Source organism: Triturus cristatus, chromosome 12 (assembly GCF_964204655.1).
Source record: "Triturus cristatus chromosome 12, aTriCri1.1, whole genome shotgun sequence".
Classification (NCBI taxonomy): Eukaryota; Metazoa; Chordata; class Amphibia; order Caudata; family Salamandridae; genus Triturus; species Triturus cristatus.
The window spans coordinates 169,433,711-169,454,795 of NC_140595.1; the positions used below are offsets into that span (position 1 = coordinate 169,433,711).

The window sequence follows — 21,085 nt, forward strand, 5'->3', positions numbered from 1 at the left end:
ATTAGTCCTATTGTGTCTAACTCAGTACAACATTTAAATCTCCTTACGAGCCCCCCCGCCGCACCCCCCGCCGTTATTCAAAGTTGTCTTTCTGGGCCTCGGGCCGCTGCGCCTATTCATTCCGTCTTGCCTGTTCCCCACACGCCGTCCTATAATACCACTGCCATACTCCTCAATACCAGATCTGTCGTTAGCCATCAGCATGAGCTACACGACTTTCTTGACAGCCACAACCCGGACCTCTTGTTCTTAACAGAGACCTGGCTTAAGGCAGACTCCCTCCCCAACGTCTTAGCCGCACTCCCCCCCTCTTATTCCATCATTCGTGCGGATCGCCCGGAGGGCAGGAGAGGCGGCGGAGTAGCCCTGATAACACATACTGACTCCCCCTTTCAAATACTCCCCTCTCCTCTTATTCCCGAGGTAGACTGCCTAATAATTCGTGCTAGCTCTTACTCTACCCCCCTTACTGCTGTTCTTATCTATCGACCCCCGCACACAACTTCCAATTTTGTTTCCTGCCTTCAGGACATCCTCGCCACACTGGTTATTAACAACTCCTCAGTGTTGGTGTTGGGTGACTTCAATTTTTGGCCCAACGATCCCGTCGAAACCCCCCTTTCCAAAGAATTCACCAGCCTCATGACCAGTCTTAACTTTCGTCCCCTCGTTCACAGCCCCACCCATGTTCATGGCCACTCGCTCGACCAGGTCTGGACCCTAAATATCCCCACCACTTCTCCTGTCATCTCCCCCTGTTCTTGGTCGGACCATTTCTCAATCTCCTTCTCCCTCGCGTTAGCCCCAGTGCCTATACCTCTTCTCCCAAAGAACATCTGGGCTAGAAAATGGGGTAAGGCAGACATGCCTTCGTTTTGCTCATCCCTGGCCAATTCCTGCCCTGACCTCTCGGGTCTCGCCGCCCCGGACCAGCTGACTATCATCGATGGCTGGCTGACCCAGGCAGGCGATGATTTTGCTCCCTTGAGACGGATCACGGTGAAGCGTGCCCATGCTGCCAATCGCTGGTTTACCCCCGATCTCAAGGAGAAGAAATTGGCCGCACGCAGAGCAGAGCGCGCATGGAGAAGAGAATATAGTCCCGCCAAAAAAATCATCTACCTCTCTGTGCTCAAAGTATACAAACAAAGCATACTTGACGCCAAGACCCTGTTTTACTCAAACAGGATACTAGCAGCTGAATCTCAATGTAAAGAGATTTTTGCCACAGTACATGAGCTTGCCTCGTCTAATAGAGCCACGGCCTCGATCCCCCCTTCTCAACCGCTTTGCGACTCCCTCAACGACTTCTTCGTTGATAAGGTCGCAACGATCAAGGCTAATATCTCCCCCCCTTCCCTCACCTTCACTAATCCCTCCCCCCCTGCTATCACTTCCAAACTCACTTCCTTCCCCCTTCTGACCACAGTTACACTTCCTCCCCTGCTCCAAAAGGTAAAGTCAGGCTCCCCCCTAGACTTTGCCCCTGCTTGTATCTTGCGAGAAGTCTTCCTACACTGCCCTTCCCCTTCCCTTACACTTTTAAATGACTCACTCAAATCCGGAGTGGTCCCCACCGCCCATAAATTTGCGGCAGTCATTCCCATTCTAAAAAAACCCGGTGCCGACCCTTCATCCCCTTCCAATTACCGTCCCATTTCCCTGTTACCCTACCTGGCCAAGGTTTTGGAGACCCATGTAACCAGCACCCTGAGCACCTATGTGGAAGCCAACCACTGCCTCTCCCCCCGGCAGGCGGGCTTTCGCCCCCTCCACTCGACGGAGAAGGTAGTGATCTCAGTGATGGACAGCCTACGTGAGGGCATTGATACCAACGTCCCCCAGGCCCTCATTCTTTTAGACCTATCCGCCGCATTTGACACGGTGGACCACTCCATCCTCCTCACCCGTGTCAAGGCGGCGGGTATAGAGGGCCTGGCCCTCACCTGGCTTAAGTCCTTCCTGAGTGACAGGGCTCAGGCAGTCCACCTTGCTGGCTTCACCGCTGCCTCTCGTAAGGTTGCATGTGGAGTTCCCCAAGGCTCCTCCCTCTCCCCTCTTTTGTTTAATTTATACATTTACCCCCTCATTTTTATGTTACAGCAGCTCGAGGTCACGGTGTTCAATTACGCCGATGACCTCCAGCTAATTTTTGACCTTTCCCACTCCACTTCCTCTGCTTCAAATGTCCAATCCGTCATGCTGTTCATCCAGGATTGGATGAACTGCAACCACCTCAAACTCAACCCGGACAAGACGGAATTAGTCCTGACCAGAGGTGGTTGCAGTCCTTGGTCCCCCTCCCATTGGCCAACCTCACTTGGTGTTCCCCCGCTCCCAGTTCCTAAGGTCAAGACCCTTGGTATCCTCCTGGATCCCTCACTTTCTGTTCACTCTCAGGTCAATTTAGTTGTTTCCTCCTGTTTTTTCTCCCTTCGAATCATTAGGAAGATTTCTCGTTTTTTTTCTTTACCTGCCCTAAAAATTATAGTGATGGCCATGGTGCTTTCGCGCCTCGACTATGGGAACATCATCTATAATGGCGCTCCAGCCTACGCCACTCGCCGTTTGCAGCTAGTGCAGAATCAGGCTGCCCGCCTGATTCACGGCCTGCCTAAATACCATAGAGTTACTCCCCTACTGCAGGCCTTGCACTGGCTGCCGGTGAAAGAGCGTGCTCTGTTCAAGCTTGGCTGCACCACTTTCCAGGCCATAACAGGCACTGCCCCGGAATTTATCTGTTCTGCCATCACCCCCTACATACCTGGACGAGAGCTTAGGTCTACTCATCAGGCTTTGTTAACCATCCCCCGCTTCAGCAAGAAAAAGACTGGCGGTATGAAATTCGCAGTACTTGCTCCTGCATTTTGGAACTCCCTCCCCCCGGAACTCCGTATGTCATCTTCCTACATTGAGTTCCGGAAGGGTCTTAAAACTTTTCTCTTTTCCCGTGCTTACAATGCTTAAATTCCCCTTTGCTCCTGCTTGCTTCTCGCAATCCAACAGCGCCAAGAAACCGCTTGGTAAAAGTGCGCTATAGAAGTGTTTTTAAATTCAAATTAAATTCAAATATGGTGTAGGAAAAATGGGCTGCAAAATAAAATGACTAAGGACTCAACAGTGCTGAGATACCTCACGCACCTTCTGAAAAGTAACCTATGCTCGACCTCCCTAAGGGTACACCTAGCAGCGATAGTAGCCTACACAGGAGGGGAGAAGGGTGGAAGTTTCTTTACGTCGCAGGTAGTAAAGGGATTCATGGAAGGAGCGAAAAGAATCGCGCCACCTAAAAGGTTGCCGCCGCCGGCATGGAACCTCAACGTGGTCCTGACAGAGCTTATGAAGGCACCGTTTGAACCCATACACAAGGCCTCAATGCAAATGTTGACTATGAAAATGGCATTTCTGGTAGCCATAACCTCGCTACGCAGGGTGAGCGAACTGCAAGCACTAACGCTACAAGAGCCCTACATACAGATACACAAGGATAGGGTTGTCCTGAGAATAGACCCACACTTCATGCCTAAAGTCGTGTCGGCGTTCCATATGAACCAGAGTATTCAGATACCGAGTTTCTTTCAGAACCCAACTTCGAACGCAGAAAAGGCTCTACACACTCTAGATGCTAGGAGAGCGGTGATGCACTACATTGAGAGGACCAAGGAGCACAGAAAAACTCAGCAGCTCTTTGTGTCCTTTGCATCGAGTTTCATGGGGAGACCTGTGACAAAGGGCACCATTGCTAGATGGATTGCACTAACTATACAGTTTTGCCACAAACAGGCAGGACAGGAGCTAACGGAGGGGCCTCAAGCTCACTCCACAAGGAAGAAGGGGGCAACCATTGCCTTTCTGGCAAACACGCCCATACAGGACATATGCCTGGCGGCAACATGGGCTTCGGTGCACACGTTCACCAAGCACTACTGCGTGGACATACAGATGAACAAGGAAGCACAAGTAGGACAGAAGGTGCTTCAACACATATTCAACGACCAACGCTCATCTACCACCCAGCCGACACAAAGATAACAAACCGCTACAAAGTCTATGCACAGCATACTGAATCCAGAAAGATTCACGCTGCAAAACGAATAGTTTCTTACCTGTCGGTGTAGTTTTGCAGCTTGAAGATCTTTCTGGATTCACTAGCGAACCCACTCACCTCCGCCAGGAAGATGAGGCTGGAGGAAGAGGGGGAAAAACAGAGAACTACAGAAGGAATGAAATACTACAGAAAAGTGGACATATAATTTAATCATTCGCCTAGGGTTAAAAAAAAAAAAAAAAAGAGAGAGGGAAAAAAGAACCAGAAGATGGCGCCCCAAAGGTGGGACTTCCGCATGAAGCACGACGACGTCACGAGAGGTGCACCAAATGGTGGGACGTCGACGCCCACCTGGGCTACAAAAAAAAACACAAAAAAAAACACAAAAGAAAGACTACGAATCCGGACCCAACCACCAGATCGCGGAATAATGCACAGCATAGTGAATCCAGAAAGATCTTCAAGCTGCAAAACTACACCGACAGGTAAGAAACTATTCGTTACTCTACGGGGCTGTGCTCTAACGTGTTCACCCCTGCGGGCTTTATTTACTCTACGGGAGGCTGTGCTCTAACGTGTTCACCTCCGGGGAAGTTTATGTACTCTACGGAAGGCTTGCCTCTAATTTGTTCACTGCAGCATAGTGTATGTACTATAAAGGATGCTGTGCTCTAATGTGTTCACTCCCGCGGAGTGTATGTACTCTACTGGAGGCTGTGCTCTAACGAGATCACTCTTGTGGAGTGTATGTTCTCTAAGGGAGGCTGTGCTGTAACGTGTTAACCCCGCAGAGTTTATGTACTGTAAGGGAGGCTGTGCTCTAACGCGTTCACTCCCACGCATTGTATTTACTCTAAGGCGGTGCTCTAACGCGTTCAATCCAGCGAAGTATATTTACTCTAAGGGAGGCGGTGCTCTAACACGTTCCCCCCCCTCGGAGTTTATTTAGTCTAAGGGAGGTGGTACTCTAACGCCTCCACTCCCGCGGGGTGTATTTACTCTAAGGGAGGCGGTGCTCTAACGCCTCCACTCCCGCGGGGTGTATTTACTCTAAGGGAGGCGGTGCTCTAACGCGTTCACACCCGCGGGGTGTATTACTCCAAGGGAGGCGATTCTCTAATGCGTTCACTCCTGCTGAGTTTATTTACTCTAAGTGGGGCTGTGCTCCAATGTGTTCACTCCTGCATTGGTTATTTTGGGGGGTTACAAATGAAGAGGTACGTCTGGTTGACCCTTCTGTTGATCCTGCTCTGCCCTTCTCTCTCTAGGTTTGTGGAAATGCTGATGTTTGCGAATCATTCGCAATGCGTCATGGTAGACACAGCGGACGAGCTACCCAGCCTCTCGGACATACAGATGTCGTACCTGAAGCTGCGAAGCCTTTGTATGAATGGTAAGAGCAGACCTGGACCATGTTTGCTTCCATTTTAGCAGCAGCGAAGCTATGTGATGGAATGGATTCATTGGCTCATAACAGTAGAGTCGATAGTTTCATTGTGTGATAATGTTTCTGTCACCTGATAGATATGCATAGAATATGGGACCATCCTCTAAGTTTGGAATTATAGTGGGTTTTTTTAAATTTAAGAATTTATTTTAATAACTTTATCGAAACAATAAGAGGAAAAACATAACAACTTGTTATAATAGTAATAAAACGCACACACATATAAGTCATAGGTTATTCTTTTCATGTGAGTTTTAGAAATCTTCTTTGAGGGATTCAATTTCTTTAGACATCACCTCAGCATTCCTCATTGCATTTATTTTCAGCGTTTATTCTTTGTTTCATTTCCTCACTCTTTCTCAAAGTGCTGTTAGTGTCAACCAGACAAAGTTTGAGGGGTTTAAAGTGCTCTAAATGGTCCTCTAATGAAAAGGTTGGAAGAGTTTGGAGGAGAAAAAATATATTTTTTAGGTCTTTTATTTATAGCAGCAAGTAATTTGTTCCATGACCGAGAGAGGCTGCAGGTTTTTGAACGCTAGCACTATGTATCTCCATCTGAAATGAGACAGTATGTGACTGCAATGATTTGGAACTAGACTATTTGAAGGAGAATAATGAGTTTTTATTAAGCTTTTATCTAGTAGAATTATAAAGTAAAAAGAAGCTATTTCATATAGCGGAAAATTGTAAAAGTAGAAAAAAAGATGGTATTTTCTCACACCCCATTTTTCTCTTGTAAAAAGTGAAAGCATACCTGTTATTTTGTTAGTGCTTCGTTTATTTCCTTACGGCTAACTCTAATATCGCTTTTCCTTTTACTAGACTGTGTAGGACTATGTCCTCTTCAGGGCGGAACTTGCAGCTTACATTCATGTTTCTAAGATAGTGTTTAACTTGTTCTTAGAAGGTTTGGTGTTGATGGAGCATCAGTGATTAAGGCATGTGGCACCGGGGAACATTTTTTGGTCCAGGACTTTTTTCATCTTCAGACTTTAATCCAGAGCAAGAGAAAGGCAGATAAGGGAGAAATGAGGAGAAAGAGAAAAATAGGGAAACAGTCAAATTAGGGGTAAGCCAGATGAAATAACTGGAATGAGATAAAGAGGCAGGGAGGGTAGGAAGGTGATAGTAAGAGACAGGAGGTTTAATCAAGGCTCAGCAGCCTTGGTACTCTAAACCCAGGCATTCTGCACAAGCGACTGCTGTGAAAACCTTTAGGCCGCATCACATATTTCTTTATCAAACTGATCCATTGGTAGTGATGAGATCTCCATGCTTTCATTTTTGCAGAGAACTCGGTGGCTGGATCTGATGACAAGTGGCTCTCCAGCTTGGAAGGCACCCACTGGTTGGACTATGTCAGGTGAGGAGCAGAGTGCTACACTCTAGTGCCAAGCTGAGATTTTCTTTGTATTTCCATCAATCTCCTCTTTTGTGGATTGAACCACAGTGTTGTTCGAGTTTAAAACATGAACATATGTCTTTGATAAGGTTATTTCTTGTAGTCAAGTCTACCAATCACCGTCTCACTCTGGAGTGGTGCGTGTGTTCCCTAGTCAGCAGCCCCAGCACTCAGTTACAGCGGCGCTTGCTCCAGTGTTGAGTTTGTAAAATCTTAAGTGCCAGGGACTCGTCAGTGTGCCACTGCAGCTTGCACGCCCATTGGCCTTGCCAGCGCTGCCAATGACACTACCAACATACCTACTTACCACTACATTGTGGCATATGTGACATTTCAGACTATTCCAGGCCCCAACAACTATGAGACTGGCTTGGGCATCATTTATTACTTATTTGTGATGTACATTGAATTCATAAACAACTGTCGTTGTGCCCATCTTTAAATTGTAAACAGCGCCACCATGTGACAGACTGTTATAAGTGCCAGTGTTGACGATTAGGTTCCGGTGCCGAGCACCAGAAACCACCGGCTCAAATTGAGCACTGGCTTAATCACTCTTACTAGTGTTCAGATGTGTTTTTGTTTAGGGCATTCTGGGCACGATGAAGTGGATGAAGTACTGAATTTAGTATGGCTGGAGGAGAGTCCACCACTGGATTGTCCTCTAGATTTAACACGACTTCCAGGAATTGGCAGATTTTCTATTTTCCGCCAGATCTAAGTTAGACACCCCGAATCCTACAGGTGGAAGTCCAAGACCGGCTTTCACAACCCACCCCCTCTCTTCTGCAATCCACGGATACTGCAGATGCCGGCTTGTGTCCAACAACTGTAGATGCGCCCTGATCAATGCCTTTACCAGTCAGTATTCTTCCTTTAAAAAATGTTGTTTTGTACTTTTCCGGAAGCGCCCTGACACTTTTCACTGCTGTTTACATATCCTTGATGAATCCTAGATCGTTTAGTGCAGAGGTGTTCAAACTGGGGTGCGGGCCCCCCTGGGTGGGCCTTAGCTGATCCAGGGGGGTGGGGTGGGGAGAGCGCCAGGCTGTGGCCAAGAAAAGCATTATGCTTTGTTTTAAGTGATAAAAAAATGAGCGGCAGTAAGCCACTTTGTAATGGGCCACCTCTAACATACTTATTCATTTGTAGCCTGACTGGGAGTATGTGTAAAAGGGGTAAAAGAACTTAATTACAATGTTTAAATATGTTCAGTCCTATTTAAACACTGCCATTTTAACAGAATAATTGAGAAAATTGAAGGGGGGCCCAATGATTGTTTTTCTATTCTTTTTGTACACGGGGCCTCTGCATTAAGAAGTTTGAAGGCCACTGGTTTAGTGATTGGGTCTGATAAATAACAATAAGAAGACAAAGTCACATTTTATCACTTTAAATGATGAATTTGGTCCTGTTAAAGGAGTGACAGTGACCTCACTCCTTGTCACCAGTGTAAACTCCACATGCCACTCTACAGTGTACGTGTTTTACACTCTCCACTCACCAGTGCAAACGTATCACACTTTTCTCCAGAGTGAAGTCTCCGTCCTATACGTAAATGGAAAACCACAAGATGATTATTGAAATACTTGAATCACATTCCATTTCATCATTTTGTGCCCACCATAACACCTATGTAAGGAACCAACCTTGTGCAAAGCAGCCTTATACTGGTCCTTTAGGAATAGTCCAGCCTAAGCTCCCAGGCTAAATCCCCTCTGCGAGGGAACATAAGCTATCTCAGACCGGTTTCAACCTCTGTGAGCCTCGCCTGGGAGGTGTATCTTGGGTCCAGAGGCATAGGGATTACAGGACCAGTCTAGGTATATACCGGTCGTGCTTCAAGCATCATGCTAAGTTAAACAAAAAGATAACTGATGAAGTGCTTGATTTAATCTCAGTGACTGGTAATTGCGCAGGGTTTCAGAACAGGTCATCTTTTTTTGCCCACCTTGCAACCTCAAACATGCACCAGCCGTATGCAAATGAACCTTGGTCATGCTCCAATTGAACCACCACGGCCCAAACTGCCTGGCCTGTTCCCTCTGAATGTGAACACAAGCAACCCCGTATTGGTATCAGCCTGTTTGGGCCTCATCGGTGAGGTGCAGCTTGGGTAGTTGCCTCAGTGAGCACAGGGCCCAGGGAATTCACCCTTGAACCTGCTCCAGTTGTACCAGTTTTGCTACAGATTACACTCCAGGTCACCTTGAGACATGAACTGAAGTGAGTCTGAGGACGCTTGTGTTGCCTCCTGGAGTCAGGGGAGTAACACAGGCACGTGCAGCCCCCCCAAGCCTCCTGTGCGCTCCCAATCTTTCAATGGTGGCCCCATTCAGCCTGAGACCAAAGAATATCTGCAATATATGGGGGGCTTGGGCCTCTCAACACATTCTGCAGGGGGGCCTCATCATTTTGCATTACACCACTGTCTGAAGGGGGTTCAGCCGGGCATTTTGGGCCGGGCTGTTGCTGTTGGAGCAGGACCGAGCTGAAAAATGTGCTTATGGCTCGTCAACTGTGGTATTATGGGCAAAAAACAATGGAAGGTAATGCAGCCCCAAGTGATTGCCAGTGTCTGGGATAAATTCAAGAGTTCTTTCCATCACTTTCTTGTTTGGGCATTGAATACGACTGGTATGTCCAGACATGGGTCCTGTGCCCGCTGAGTCATAGAACCCAAGCTATACCTTACTTACGAGGCCTAAGTATGCCAACACTGACCTTGGGTTGCTTGTGTTTCCATCTGGAGGATTCCAGACCTGGTGCTCAGGCTAGGATGTTCTTACTGGAACAGAACAAAAATGTATTTGCACATGGTTGGTCTCTGTCTAGATTGGCATTATAGGTGAAAAACGTTCAACTGGAATATGGCCCTGAGCAATTGCCCAAAAAAACAATAGAGAGAGTGAGGGTAATGAGGATCCCGAACCCCCGGTCTGGATATGACTATAAAACAAAGGAGGGAGAGAGATGCAGTTGAAAAAGATTCAATCGAAAAGAAAGGGGAGAGATAGAGAAAGGAATAATTCAGGGCAAAAGAATTTCCTATTTGGAAAAAGACCCATCACTCACCAACCTGGTAGGTGACATGCTTCATCATCTGGGTCCCACCCTGACCGCCGAATGCCGTCAGGGTGTGCTTCGACGCCTGGAATTCCAGCGGAGAGGGTTTTCGTGTGTGTAGGTGAGTGAAAACGTGAATGATGAAAAATAAAAGTGATATATTAAAAGTGTCAGCGGTGTGCTTCCTAATAATTTAATATGAAACCACTTGGCACGATTAAAACCTGTGAATAGATATCGTAACTGGTATTAATGGCCAGTGATATCAGTGTTGGTATGTGTGTGTGGTCAACATGTTTCAACCTTTCTAGTAATTCTTAGGTTTTCGTCAGGACCAGGAATTTGAGGAACGGGGGGTCTGCACTCACTAAGGTGCACCCACACCCTGAACCTCTGTGTACTACACCTTTATTAGAGAGTAGTTTGTTGTGCCTTCAAGCCGTTCTTGAAGGATGATTCGGATGTTAAAAAGGCTAAATATAAAGCCTCATGGTTCCCGAATGCATTCGGTAACTGTGGGACCCCGAAGTAGGTGTGTAAACGGGCGTACCGGTGAGAGAACCAATGGTTCAAAGCCCACGCTCCCCACGGGAACCATGAGGCTTTATATTTAGCCTTTTTAACATCCGAATCATCCTTCAAGAACGGCTTGAAGGCACAACAAACTACTCTCTAATAAAGGTGTAGTACACAGGGGTTCAGGGTGTGGGTGCACCCTAGCGAGTGCAGACCCCCCGTTCCTCAAATTCCTGGTCCTGACGAAAACCTAAGAATTACTAGAAAGGTTGAAACATGTTGACCACACACACATACCAACACTGATATCACTGGCCATTAATACCAGTTACGATATCTATTCACAGGTTTTAATCGTGCCAAGTGGCTTCATATTAAATTATTAGGAAGCACACCGCTGACACTTTTAATATATCACTTTTATTTTTCATCATTCACGTTTTCACTCACCTACACACACGAAAACCCGCTCCGCTGGAATTCCAGGCGTCGAAGCACACCCTGACGGCATTCGGCGGTCAGGGTGGGACCCAGATGATGAAGCATGTCACCTACCAGGTTGGTGAGTGATGGGTCTTTTTCCAAATAGGAAATTCTTTTGCCCTGAATTATTCCTTTCTCTATCTCTCCCCTTTCTTTTTGATTGAATCTTTTTCGACTGCATCTCCCTCCCTCCTTTGTTTTATAGTCCTGAGCAATTGCCTTCAGGTTATTCAACTTCCCTCCTTGGTCTACCTGCTAAAAATGTAAGAGAGTGCCGGTTTTGTGTTAATTGTGAAAGTGCTGTTTAAAGAAACAATCTGGGATGGGACGCGGCAGAAACAGAAGTGCCTCTCTGACCCTGGAGCCTCCGGGCCCATTTTTGTTCTCTCAACCACATTCCCAGATGGACGAAGGGTGCCCCCCTTGGTCCTGATGAAGACCCTATTGTAAGGAGCTGAATTTTCCTACACTAACCCGGGGTCGAAACGTTGACAGCTCTACTTTCTGTATTGAATGTGTACAACAGTGATAGATTCACCGTATCCTTTCTGACATTCTGTTTCTGTAAATAATTTAGCCTTGGTTAAGGCTGGACAGGCCTTTTATATTTTTGGATGTACACACTGTTCACTGCCCTCCCTCCATCACTCACCCTCAATTCTGCACATTGATGGACTAATTTCCTCCCTTCTCCTCGTAGGGGCACCTATGCACAAACGTTTTTGATGAATATAATGTGTTTTGAACATGATGGATATATGTTCAACTCTAATAAATATTTTCAATATGTATAAATATTGTATAAATATTGTTTGTAATTGATCAGGTGATGTTGATTTCGATGTAAAATTATGTTTCCACTGGGACCACCCCCCTTTTTCGTACCAAGTTTCACCCAGGTTCTAGTGACGTGTCTGGGCTTACCCCATTATTGTGTAACTCAACAATTGTTTAGAGTGCCAGTCAACAGGGCAATGTCAGTCGTTGTGGAGCTTCAGCTGGTGTCCTCAGTTTTACAAGGAATATACATTTTTTACATTTTTAAATCGTGGGACAGCTAAAGCTCTGCTGGAGGCTAATTTAAATCTCCATGTTTAGAACTGGTAATGAAAAGGGCAGGCTGTGTGGGGACTGTGTCTCTGATCTTTTGACTGTCACCAGTTCCCTAAATGGTTTGGTGAGTGTACCTCCTTTTGAAACATCATAATCGCATGAAAGCACAGCTAAGTCATCAAAGGACAGGTGGGCAATATTGGTCATTTCGGATTTCTGTGCTAGTGTCTTCCAATGCCTCCTGTTAGACATATAATGGTGCTCTCTTCCACTATATTTAACATTTTCTTCTGCTGCTTTTGCAGGTCATGCTTGAAGAAAGCGAGCGACATCTCGTCTCTGATTGCAGAGAGGTCCCGATCTGTGGTCCTTCAAGGTACAGTACTGAGCAGCTACCTCTTTCTGTATAGTTAGTCCCAGAGACATGAGAAGCTGTTGCTTTGTACCTCAACCAGAGGCTGACACTCTTCGCCAATAGAAGAAACTGCCTAAAGCTTTAAACCCATGTAAAGATGGCGTCCAGTCAAGGCATAGAATAGCCGGCTACATTTTCCTTGAAAAATATAGCCATGAAGAAAATACGGAAAGTGGTACACTGGTGTATAGAAATGAACCCCAACTTCCATTTTGAAAATTCAGCTATGAATGTGCTGGAATACACAATTTTAATATTTTTTCATTTTATTTGGGTTATTTATGTGGCTCAGACCTAGCTCTGTGCAACAGGAAGAGGGTAACGGAGCATTTCACATAATAGCCTCAATATTTACCGAGTATGTAGTACGCGTTACATGGGATGGTCTCTACTTATAACTACAATATGTCTTACATAACTGAAATCAGTTAGGTTATAGACAGTAGGAATTTTGCAAAGAGCAGAGATTTTAGTAAATATTTGAAGCATTGCAGAAACGTGTATTATCTTAGCTATATGGCTAGCTGATTCAGGCGTCTTAACATTTTGGGATCTTTTTGTTTTTTAAATATTTTTGTGTGGTTGGTCATAAGGTGAGCTGAGTGTTGAGTGGAGTCTTTCGAGTGAAATAGTTTGTTCTGAGAAGTAATCTGCCAAAGGCTGTCAGCTATACGGTTTCAGCCAGCCACTGCACAGATCAATGAAAGGGTCGATCCAGCGAAATGAGGTGACAGGCAGGGCTTACAGACAGAGGCTCATTTTGTGAGCACCAGCTCATCGGTTAATAGCTGATATTCCCAAATTCGCTATCACCAACTATGTGAGAGAGTTTGAAGGAGTGGATCTCGGAGGGAGCCAGCACTGAAAGTAAACTAGGCCCCAGGCTTCATTCTCCAACATTGGATCCCCAGTAGATTCTCATTTTTCACCAAATGTTTGAATCTATGGTAAATCATTGTTACAGATGAATGACTTCATTACACTGATACTGAATATTTTAGGTAATTTTTGGACTTAAAAAGTTACGGTAATGACACTGCCATAACACAAAATTCCAGGTTTGTCATGAAGCATGCCATCATTAAGAATGGCAACCCTGATCTCTGCACTTTCCATTAAATATTTTCAACATACAGAATAGGCGTATCGTGGTGACATTATTAGTTGCGGAAGTGGCTGATCTTCTGTCTAATCCCAGTTTCTACATTCTACCTAATAGAATTTTTGGGCAAGTCACTTCATTTACTGGTCTCTGTGTTCCCTTAATAGGAAAATAAAAATATCATGAAAACTCTTTCTGTGTCTTGCAAGTCTGAGAATAAGTCTTGTTTTATCAAATGGATGGAGAAGATAGAATGCCGTGGTCCCCTTCTGTCCTGCCATGGTACTCGAGGGTATAACATACACAGTGAATAGTTTTTGAGATAGAAACAAGTTCTCAGGAACCCACTGGTGGCATTGAACAATTGTCGAAAGAAGTCGCCCAAGGTGATTTCACTGTCATTAATCCTTTGTCTGCTTTACCTTCACATCAGCCAGCAATGGACAGTGTGAAATATCTTGCATTAGTGGGTTAAGGTGCTAATATAGCCCTGAAAAACAGGCCAGAACCATCTACCAGTTGTAACCTGTGTTTGGATAAAGATTGCCTTGGTTTAGTGCAGCTTCAAAGTCCTTACAGGTGGAATGAAAGGAGTAATCAGGTAAGATGGAATAAGGGACGAGCCTTATGAATTGCGCTATTTCAAATTGTTCCTAGCACCCATCTGGCAGTGCAGAAATGCATCATGGGTAACCCGTCTTAGAGGTCAATGTTGTCAAATTGCATCTGAAAGTTCTAAGGTATCAATGCAATGATACTACCTATGTCCACTGCTAGGCACAGATCTTCCTCAGGATTGTAATCTGGTCTCCGCGCCCTACCATTGTCAAACCGTACTTAAAAAGTATGAAGAAGCTGAAATTCCAACGTGAAAGATTGAAACTGAGCAGTTCCACCTATTCCCAATACATTTTCACATTAAGGCAAGTTAGAAATTGATCAACTGTTGGGTAAGTCAACAATATTGAGCGACGGCTTCTTGAGTTAAAGCTAGATCATTGCTGCCTTAGATTCCCTGGGTACATCACCTGTGCAGTGGTAGATGCTGGTAGGTATGGACTGGACTATGGCAGTGATTGTTGTCTGCAACATTTGTCAAACATCTTGAGGGGCAAACATCCCAGCGTGATCCAGGGCAGCAGCTTTTATTCAACAGACTGATGCTTTCTATCAATGTAATGCCAGTATCGGAAAGACAGCTCCTGTTTGATTCATGGATGACAATTATGGCGAGCCTGGGGTAGCAACTGCTACCTGTAGCTTGCAGTTTTGTGCTCGTAACTTGGCCATAGATACTCCTAGACTCAGTGAACGTAAAGTGATTTATAGGAAGAGAACGTAAAAAGGTCTCCTAGGGCTCCAATTGGATCAGTGCTGAGGTTAGAACAGTTGTCATAAGCTGATATTCTAAACAGAGATTATGGCTCCTTATTTCAGAGCCTTAAGCCAATTCCAAATCCATAGAGTTTCAGCCAGCGACTAAGATGGCTGAAGGGGTATTTTGGGCCTTTTGTGGAGATATGCAGAACTGCAACCTGGTCCTTGGGATCCACTTTCAGCCAACATTATCGTCATAAAATGAACAAAGGGGAGAGGCTCAGTTTTGTCAGAGAGAGTTTGCCTTAATCCCGCTTCCTCTATGTGATGAAGGACATTCTGCTCTTTAGAGGGTTATCAATGAAAAATACATTGTGGAGGAGTAGCTGTTGACAGACTTGTATCCAGGTGAGGCAGACCGTGCCCTCATCCTCAAAACGGTCAATAAAATAAATAGTTGTTTGCACACTAAAGAAGTGCCCTTACTGATGCTTTCTTTCAGTTGTGTGAAATATGAGTGTGCATAAAAAGATTTTGTGTTAGTTTCTGCTTGTGTCTGATTCTCCAGCCTACCCTTCCTCTCTGAATTTGTGCCTGTTTCTTGTTCTGTTTTAGAGTCTGATGATCGGGATTTGAACTGTCTACTGGCCGCCCTGATCCAGGTGATCTCAGACCCCCATGCACGGACGTTCTCGGGATTTCAGAGCCTGGTTCAGAAGGAGTGGGTAGCAGCCGGGCATCCTTTCCGTCAGCGTTTCGGCATCTTCAAAGAGATGGATAAAGACCAGGTGCTTATTGATAGAACTCTGAACACTGTCTTTTTGTTCGGTGCATGTGAAAGTCGTGCCAGTGGCGAGAGACCCACCATTGAGCAAATATTTGGGTGCTGTATATGAAGTCACATAACCAGTAGGACAGAGCAATGGGTTGTGAAGAACGCCGTGTAAGCTGAATCACCAGAGGGATAGCTTGGGGTCTGATGTTGAATTGGATGATAGGGAAAATCATCAAACTATGTAGAGAAAAGGTAAATTTGGATGCTGATTCTCTGTCAAATGATCCTCCGCTGCACTGTCATACGTTGAAGGAAATCCAGCCTGCAAATTCTCATTGAAAATGATTACCACTTCGACTACTATCAAACACTAAAACAAGACTCGGTGTAATATTTTTGAGGTTGATAAAATTGGTACCACTGAGTTGTCCAACCTCAACATTCCCATCTAAGGGCCTGATTCAGTAAAAATATAAATCTACACTCAGGTCCTAAATCACAAAAGGCATTTTTGAGTACATGAAGTAGTACTCCTGTGGAGCTAGGTCTCGTAATGTTAAACGCAATTCAATAGCTATCAGTGTGTGCCTCTTTTATGCAGGTTTCTCCACCCTGGGTGCATAAAGCTCAGTACGTGTGGTTAGGTGTGAATGGGGAAATGGTAGGGGCAGTGTCTGGAAAATGGGGAATATCTACTACAAAGTATGAAGAGGAACGGCAAATGGAGGAGGGCCAATAGGGATGGTCATGCAGATATAAAAAGCCTGCAAAAGGATAAGTCACATGAAATTCAATAAAGTTACACCCGCATCTGCTCCAGTGGTGCGATAACCCAAATACGTTCAAATTAACTCCAGCCAAGACTTTGAGTTAATCACACATGGTTGCTCACAGTACTTCAAAGAAATCACATAGAAATGTATGGCGGTGGTACATAACACGTGTTCATTTAACTTTAGGTATTGCAGCCCCCATGTACATCACAAAGTACAAATGAAAAAATATATAAACTAACATTTTAAACATTCATTTTGCTAGGAGTTTTTAATATTCACCTGGATGATAATTCAGATAAAGCTCACAATTTACAGCTTTTTAGTGGGGCCATGAACTGAAGGAGTCTTTTTACCAGTCCTATTATCAATTCGGTCACACTCTTGACTTCATTTTAAGCTCTTCCTTTTTGCTGTTTCCAATAGGACTAGTAAATTAACTCGGAAGGCCCACCTACTTCTGTTTTTTAATGTTCTAGCTACAATTGGCACTAATCGTATCACCCAGGAACAAGTACTGGTGTTCAGACCTTGGAGTACACTTAGCTCAAAAGAATGTGCTGTCATATTAGATGGCTTCTGCCCTATGTCAGAATATCTAAGGTCAAAGTTAGTAGATTTGTGCATTTTCACTTCCCTCAATACCATCACTTCCCTAGGAGGACAGATATCTAAAAAAAGACCATCCTCCTGCTTCATAATATAATACAGAGTTAAAGTCTATGAAGCATGATTGCAAAGTGCTTGAAATAAAATGGAGGGAAAACTATTTGGCATTAGAAAAAAAACCTTTAATAAAGCCAACCTCCAAACATATTGCTGATTAATCAAAGTTTCAAAAAGCAGAGTTTGCCCAGAAAAGGATCCCTGGTTCCAAAAATACAAAAGGAAGGTGTTTAGGCTTTATAAAAGCATGACGTGTCCTGTGATGGAGGAAAACATAATTAGCCCATCACAAGAGTTGTACGACAGCCTATCAGAATTCCTTAAAAAATTATAAAGCTAGTGAAAAAATACCCCCAAAATTCTGAATGCCTGTCTTTTGCACCTGAGACAACTTATAAAGAAGCCTGGTATTTCTTTTCTCCTGCGACTGTAGAAGAGACCTTAAATATTCCGACCTCTATGACCTGTTCCTCCCATTTGGAGGTTTGTTCTGTCCTACAGTTCAAGATCTTTGAGATAGTTATTGCATCCCTGACAATTCTTTGTAATTCCTCTCTGAGATTTGGAATGATACATAAAAATTGGAAATTGTTTTTTGTTTCTCCTTTGTTAAAGAAACATATTCTAGACCCATATGCACTTTCTAGTTACTGGCCATTTCTCGCCTTCCTCTTTTCACCACTTTAGACTGACACTTTAGTTAATCAGCAGTCAACTTGATTTGTTGAACCTAACCAACTTTTACACACAGCACAATCTGGTTTTAGTGAAGGTTTCTGCAAGGAAACTCTCCTGGCCCAAGTAACTGATGATATAAGACATATTAGGGATGAGGGATAGAAAAGCGGCCCTGGTTTTATCAAACTTATCAGCAGCCTTTGATTCCACCTCCCACCCCATCCTTTTTCAACGGTTTTCTGAGGTTACGATCTCAGGCCTAGTCCATGACTGGTTTACTTCTTTGATACAGTACTAGACTCAAACTGAGGCCCGGGATAATTTTAGATCCTCCAGTAAGCTGATTACCACTGGAGCTCCGCAGGGCTACATTCTGAGTCCCACCATATTCTATTCAATATGTACATGGCTCCTCTTGTCTCGCTTATTGAATCGTTTATCTCTTTTCATACTTATGTCGGTGACAGCAAAATGGTTGTCATGCTTGGTGGTGAAACATCTGAGGCTATTTGTAATCTTAAAAATTACCTCCAGGAAGTTGCTGGATGAATGTACTTAAACTGTTTATTCCTAAACAATCACAAGACAGAAATCATAGTATTTATACCATATAGCGCATGGACAACAGACTGGTGGCCAGAGACCTCTGCCTTCTCCCTACACCAAGTGCGCAATCTATGAGTAATTATGGACAACAACCTGACTTTTACTGAACATGTCAAAACTATGCGTACTACTGTTTTCCGCCTCCTGCTCATTATCAGGAAGATACATACCTCCGCCTCCTGAAAGAACTTGGTGCATATCTCTGGACCGACTGTAGCTGCTTCCAATCGATGCTGCTAGGTTGAATCCATCTCTCAGCATCTGCAAAAGCTTTACTGGCTGCTGGTAAACAAGAGGTGCTATTTTAAGGCCCTGTTTATTTGCCATAAGACCATCAATAACACAGCATAGGAAACCTACATGGCATTTCTTTTTTCCTGGCACAACCCTTGATGGAATTTAAAATCCAAATATATATTCCTTGTCAAACCTCCAAGTTTAAAAATATCCAGACTAGGAGGATCTTCCTTAGTGGTTGAGACATCCAAGGCTTGGAATCCTCTGCTAATGGCTCTCCACTCTCAACCAAGTCTCTATATATTAAAAAAAACATCCAAGACCTTTTTGTTCACACCCAATGTCTAGATTTGGATAGAGTGCCATCTTTGGAATTTGATGGTTTTTTTTTTGCTTCCCTCTTTTGTTCTCTTTTCTTTCCCCTTCTTGTATGTGACTGGCTGTTTCTATTTTTTTCTTCACTGGGGCCATGACACATCTTTCTTAAGTAGCTGTTAACGCTTTATAAATAGTTTCAATCATTCAGTCACTCAAGCAATAAATCAGTCATTTAGAAATGGCATAAACCCATCTACATCACATTGTACAAATGTGATAGCATTTTAAAACAAGTGTAATCTACGTTGTGACCCCCGCCTGTACAATTTATATTGTAAAAATATAAATATAACAAATGAATGTGCATAGAAGAATACACATATATAATTTGTTAATGAATTATAAAACACTTATGCCACATCTAACACCCCTCTTCTCACACAAAGAGGGAGAAGATGTGGTGTAACGGCTAAGGCGGTCGACCTCAAATCTGGGCCAATCACTTTATCTCCCCGTGCCCAACAAAAATGAATCTGTCCTTATGTAATGTAACTGGTGCTCATGTAAAGCGCTCTGATACCTTCAGGTCAAGTTTGCGGTATATTAAACTCTGGAAAAAGAAGACACATCATAACACTTTGCATGCCCCAAACACACATATACACATACAGGGTGATATGTAGCAGTACGGTAACTGATGTCTAGTGTCCTCATCCTCTTGCAGTACATGGAGAAGAGAACAGAGTACTGGGGGTTGGGCATATTTATGTTTTCCGAGTATTATTGTTTGTCAGCTGTGTGTTATTTATTTCCTCTGGTGATGCCTGTTCCCACGCTTTCTATTGAGTTTGTAGTTCTACATAGCATGGACTGAGATCTCTGCCTATAAGAACCACACCATGGCAGATTTACTCCTAAAACAAGCCTACAAATTTACTAGTAAAATCTTTACGCCTATATTTTAAGTTGTATGTTACCTTGCCCCATCATTTAAGGAGGTGGGGACGTGAGCCTTCCATAAGGCATAAATCGCAGCTCGGAGTTGCCAAATTGCATTGAGGCAGAGATTTGGGCCTAGGTGTAAACCTCTATGTACTGAAATGTCTGTAAATACAAACACATGAACATTTGGCGAACACCCACAAACCAGTGAAAATATGGGCCCCCAAACTTTTATAAGGCTTATATATGCGCATAGACCATAAGATTCTTATGCCTATCTCTTGACTCAATTTAATTTTTTTTTAATTCTCAAAGAATTTCAGTAATCTTAGGGAGCGTTAGCAGTCACATATTAAGAAGGCTATTTACATTTATTCTCAGCAAATGTGGATTTGCGTGTGAATTTTTTGTTGCCCATGGATACACCCCATCCATAACATCTCCAGCAATTTTGGGGGTGCCCACTTGTCATTACCGCCCACAATAGGAATTTAGTCTTGTAATTAACAGGAATAGATTTTAGGCCATACCCAATGTAAATATATGCCTTTTAAAAGTTTGTGGGCCCGTATTGCCACAGGTTTGTGGGTGTTCGCCAAATGTTCATGGCGTTTACCTGTACCCCCAAGTGCCCGCTCTTCTCCACAGGGAACAGATTTACATTGAGGTAATATCACACCAGCTGGTGTGATATTACATGTGAGTAAATACATCTACAAGTGTAAATTAATGGTTTGTTGATTTCAAAAGTGAATTTGCTCTCATTGACCATGCCATTTACACATCTAGATGGAACTCATGTGAACAGACTGCTTTCTGAATCGACTCCTTAGTTTGACTTCCGAAACTGAGTTTATTTTGGTACTCTAGGGTCAAATAATCTGAGCGGGAAATTGCAATATGTCCTTGCGGGTCGGAATGAGGGCAGGTGTGTGGGTAGTGTATGGAGGTGTCCCAGTTTGGATATTGCAAAAATATGAAGGGTCTATGATTTGATCATCTGTGAAATATGTGAACCTTTGATTGGAATGTTTCTCCTTCTATTCTCATCTCAATTTTGGTAATGCGTTGGTCGTTTGAGGCCTGAGGTAAGGACCCATTGTTGTTTTGCATGCTCTACTTAAAGGCTTCCTTATTAAAAGGAATTATTCACCAGGCCACATGAGTGTTTTCCCTCAAAGAATATGTCGCCCATTGGCCTACCCCCGGCAAAGCCCCAAGAATACTTGCTGATGACTTTG

General features: G+C 44.0%; 1 protein-coding gene across 2 annotated transcripts in view; it reads left to right on the forward strand.

Annotated features, from left to right (window-relative positions):
- The window catches only part of MTMR11 (myotubularin related protein 11), a 219,382-nt gene that overhangs the window by 158,541 nt on the left and 39,756 nt on the right, over positions 1–21,085 (forward strand). For both annotated transcript variants that reach the window (XM_085638448.1, XM_085638449.1), the window contains exons 10-13: positions 5,317–5,441; positions 6,786–6,858; positions 12,321–12,391; positions 15,465–15,637. In XM_085638448.1, coding sequence (XP_085494574.1) covers positions 5,317–5,441; positions 6,786–6,858; positions 12,321–12,391; positions 15,465–15,637 — 442 coding nt within the window. The remainder of the gene's footprint in view (positions 1–5,316; positions 5,442–6,785; positions 6,859–12,320; positions 12,392–15,464; positions 15,638–21,085) is intronic.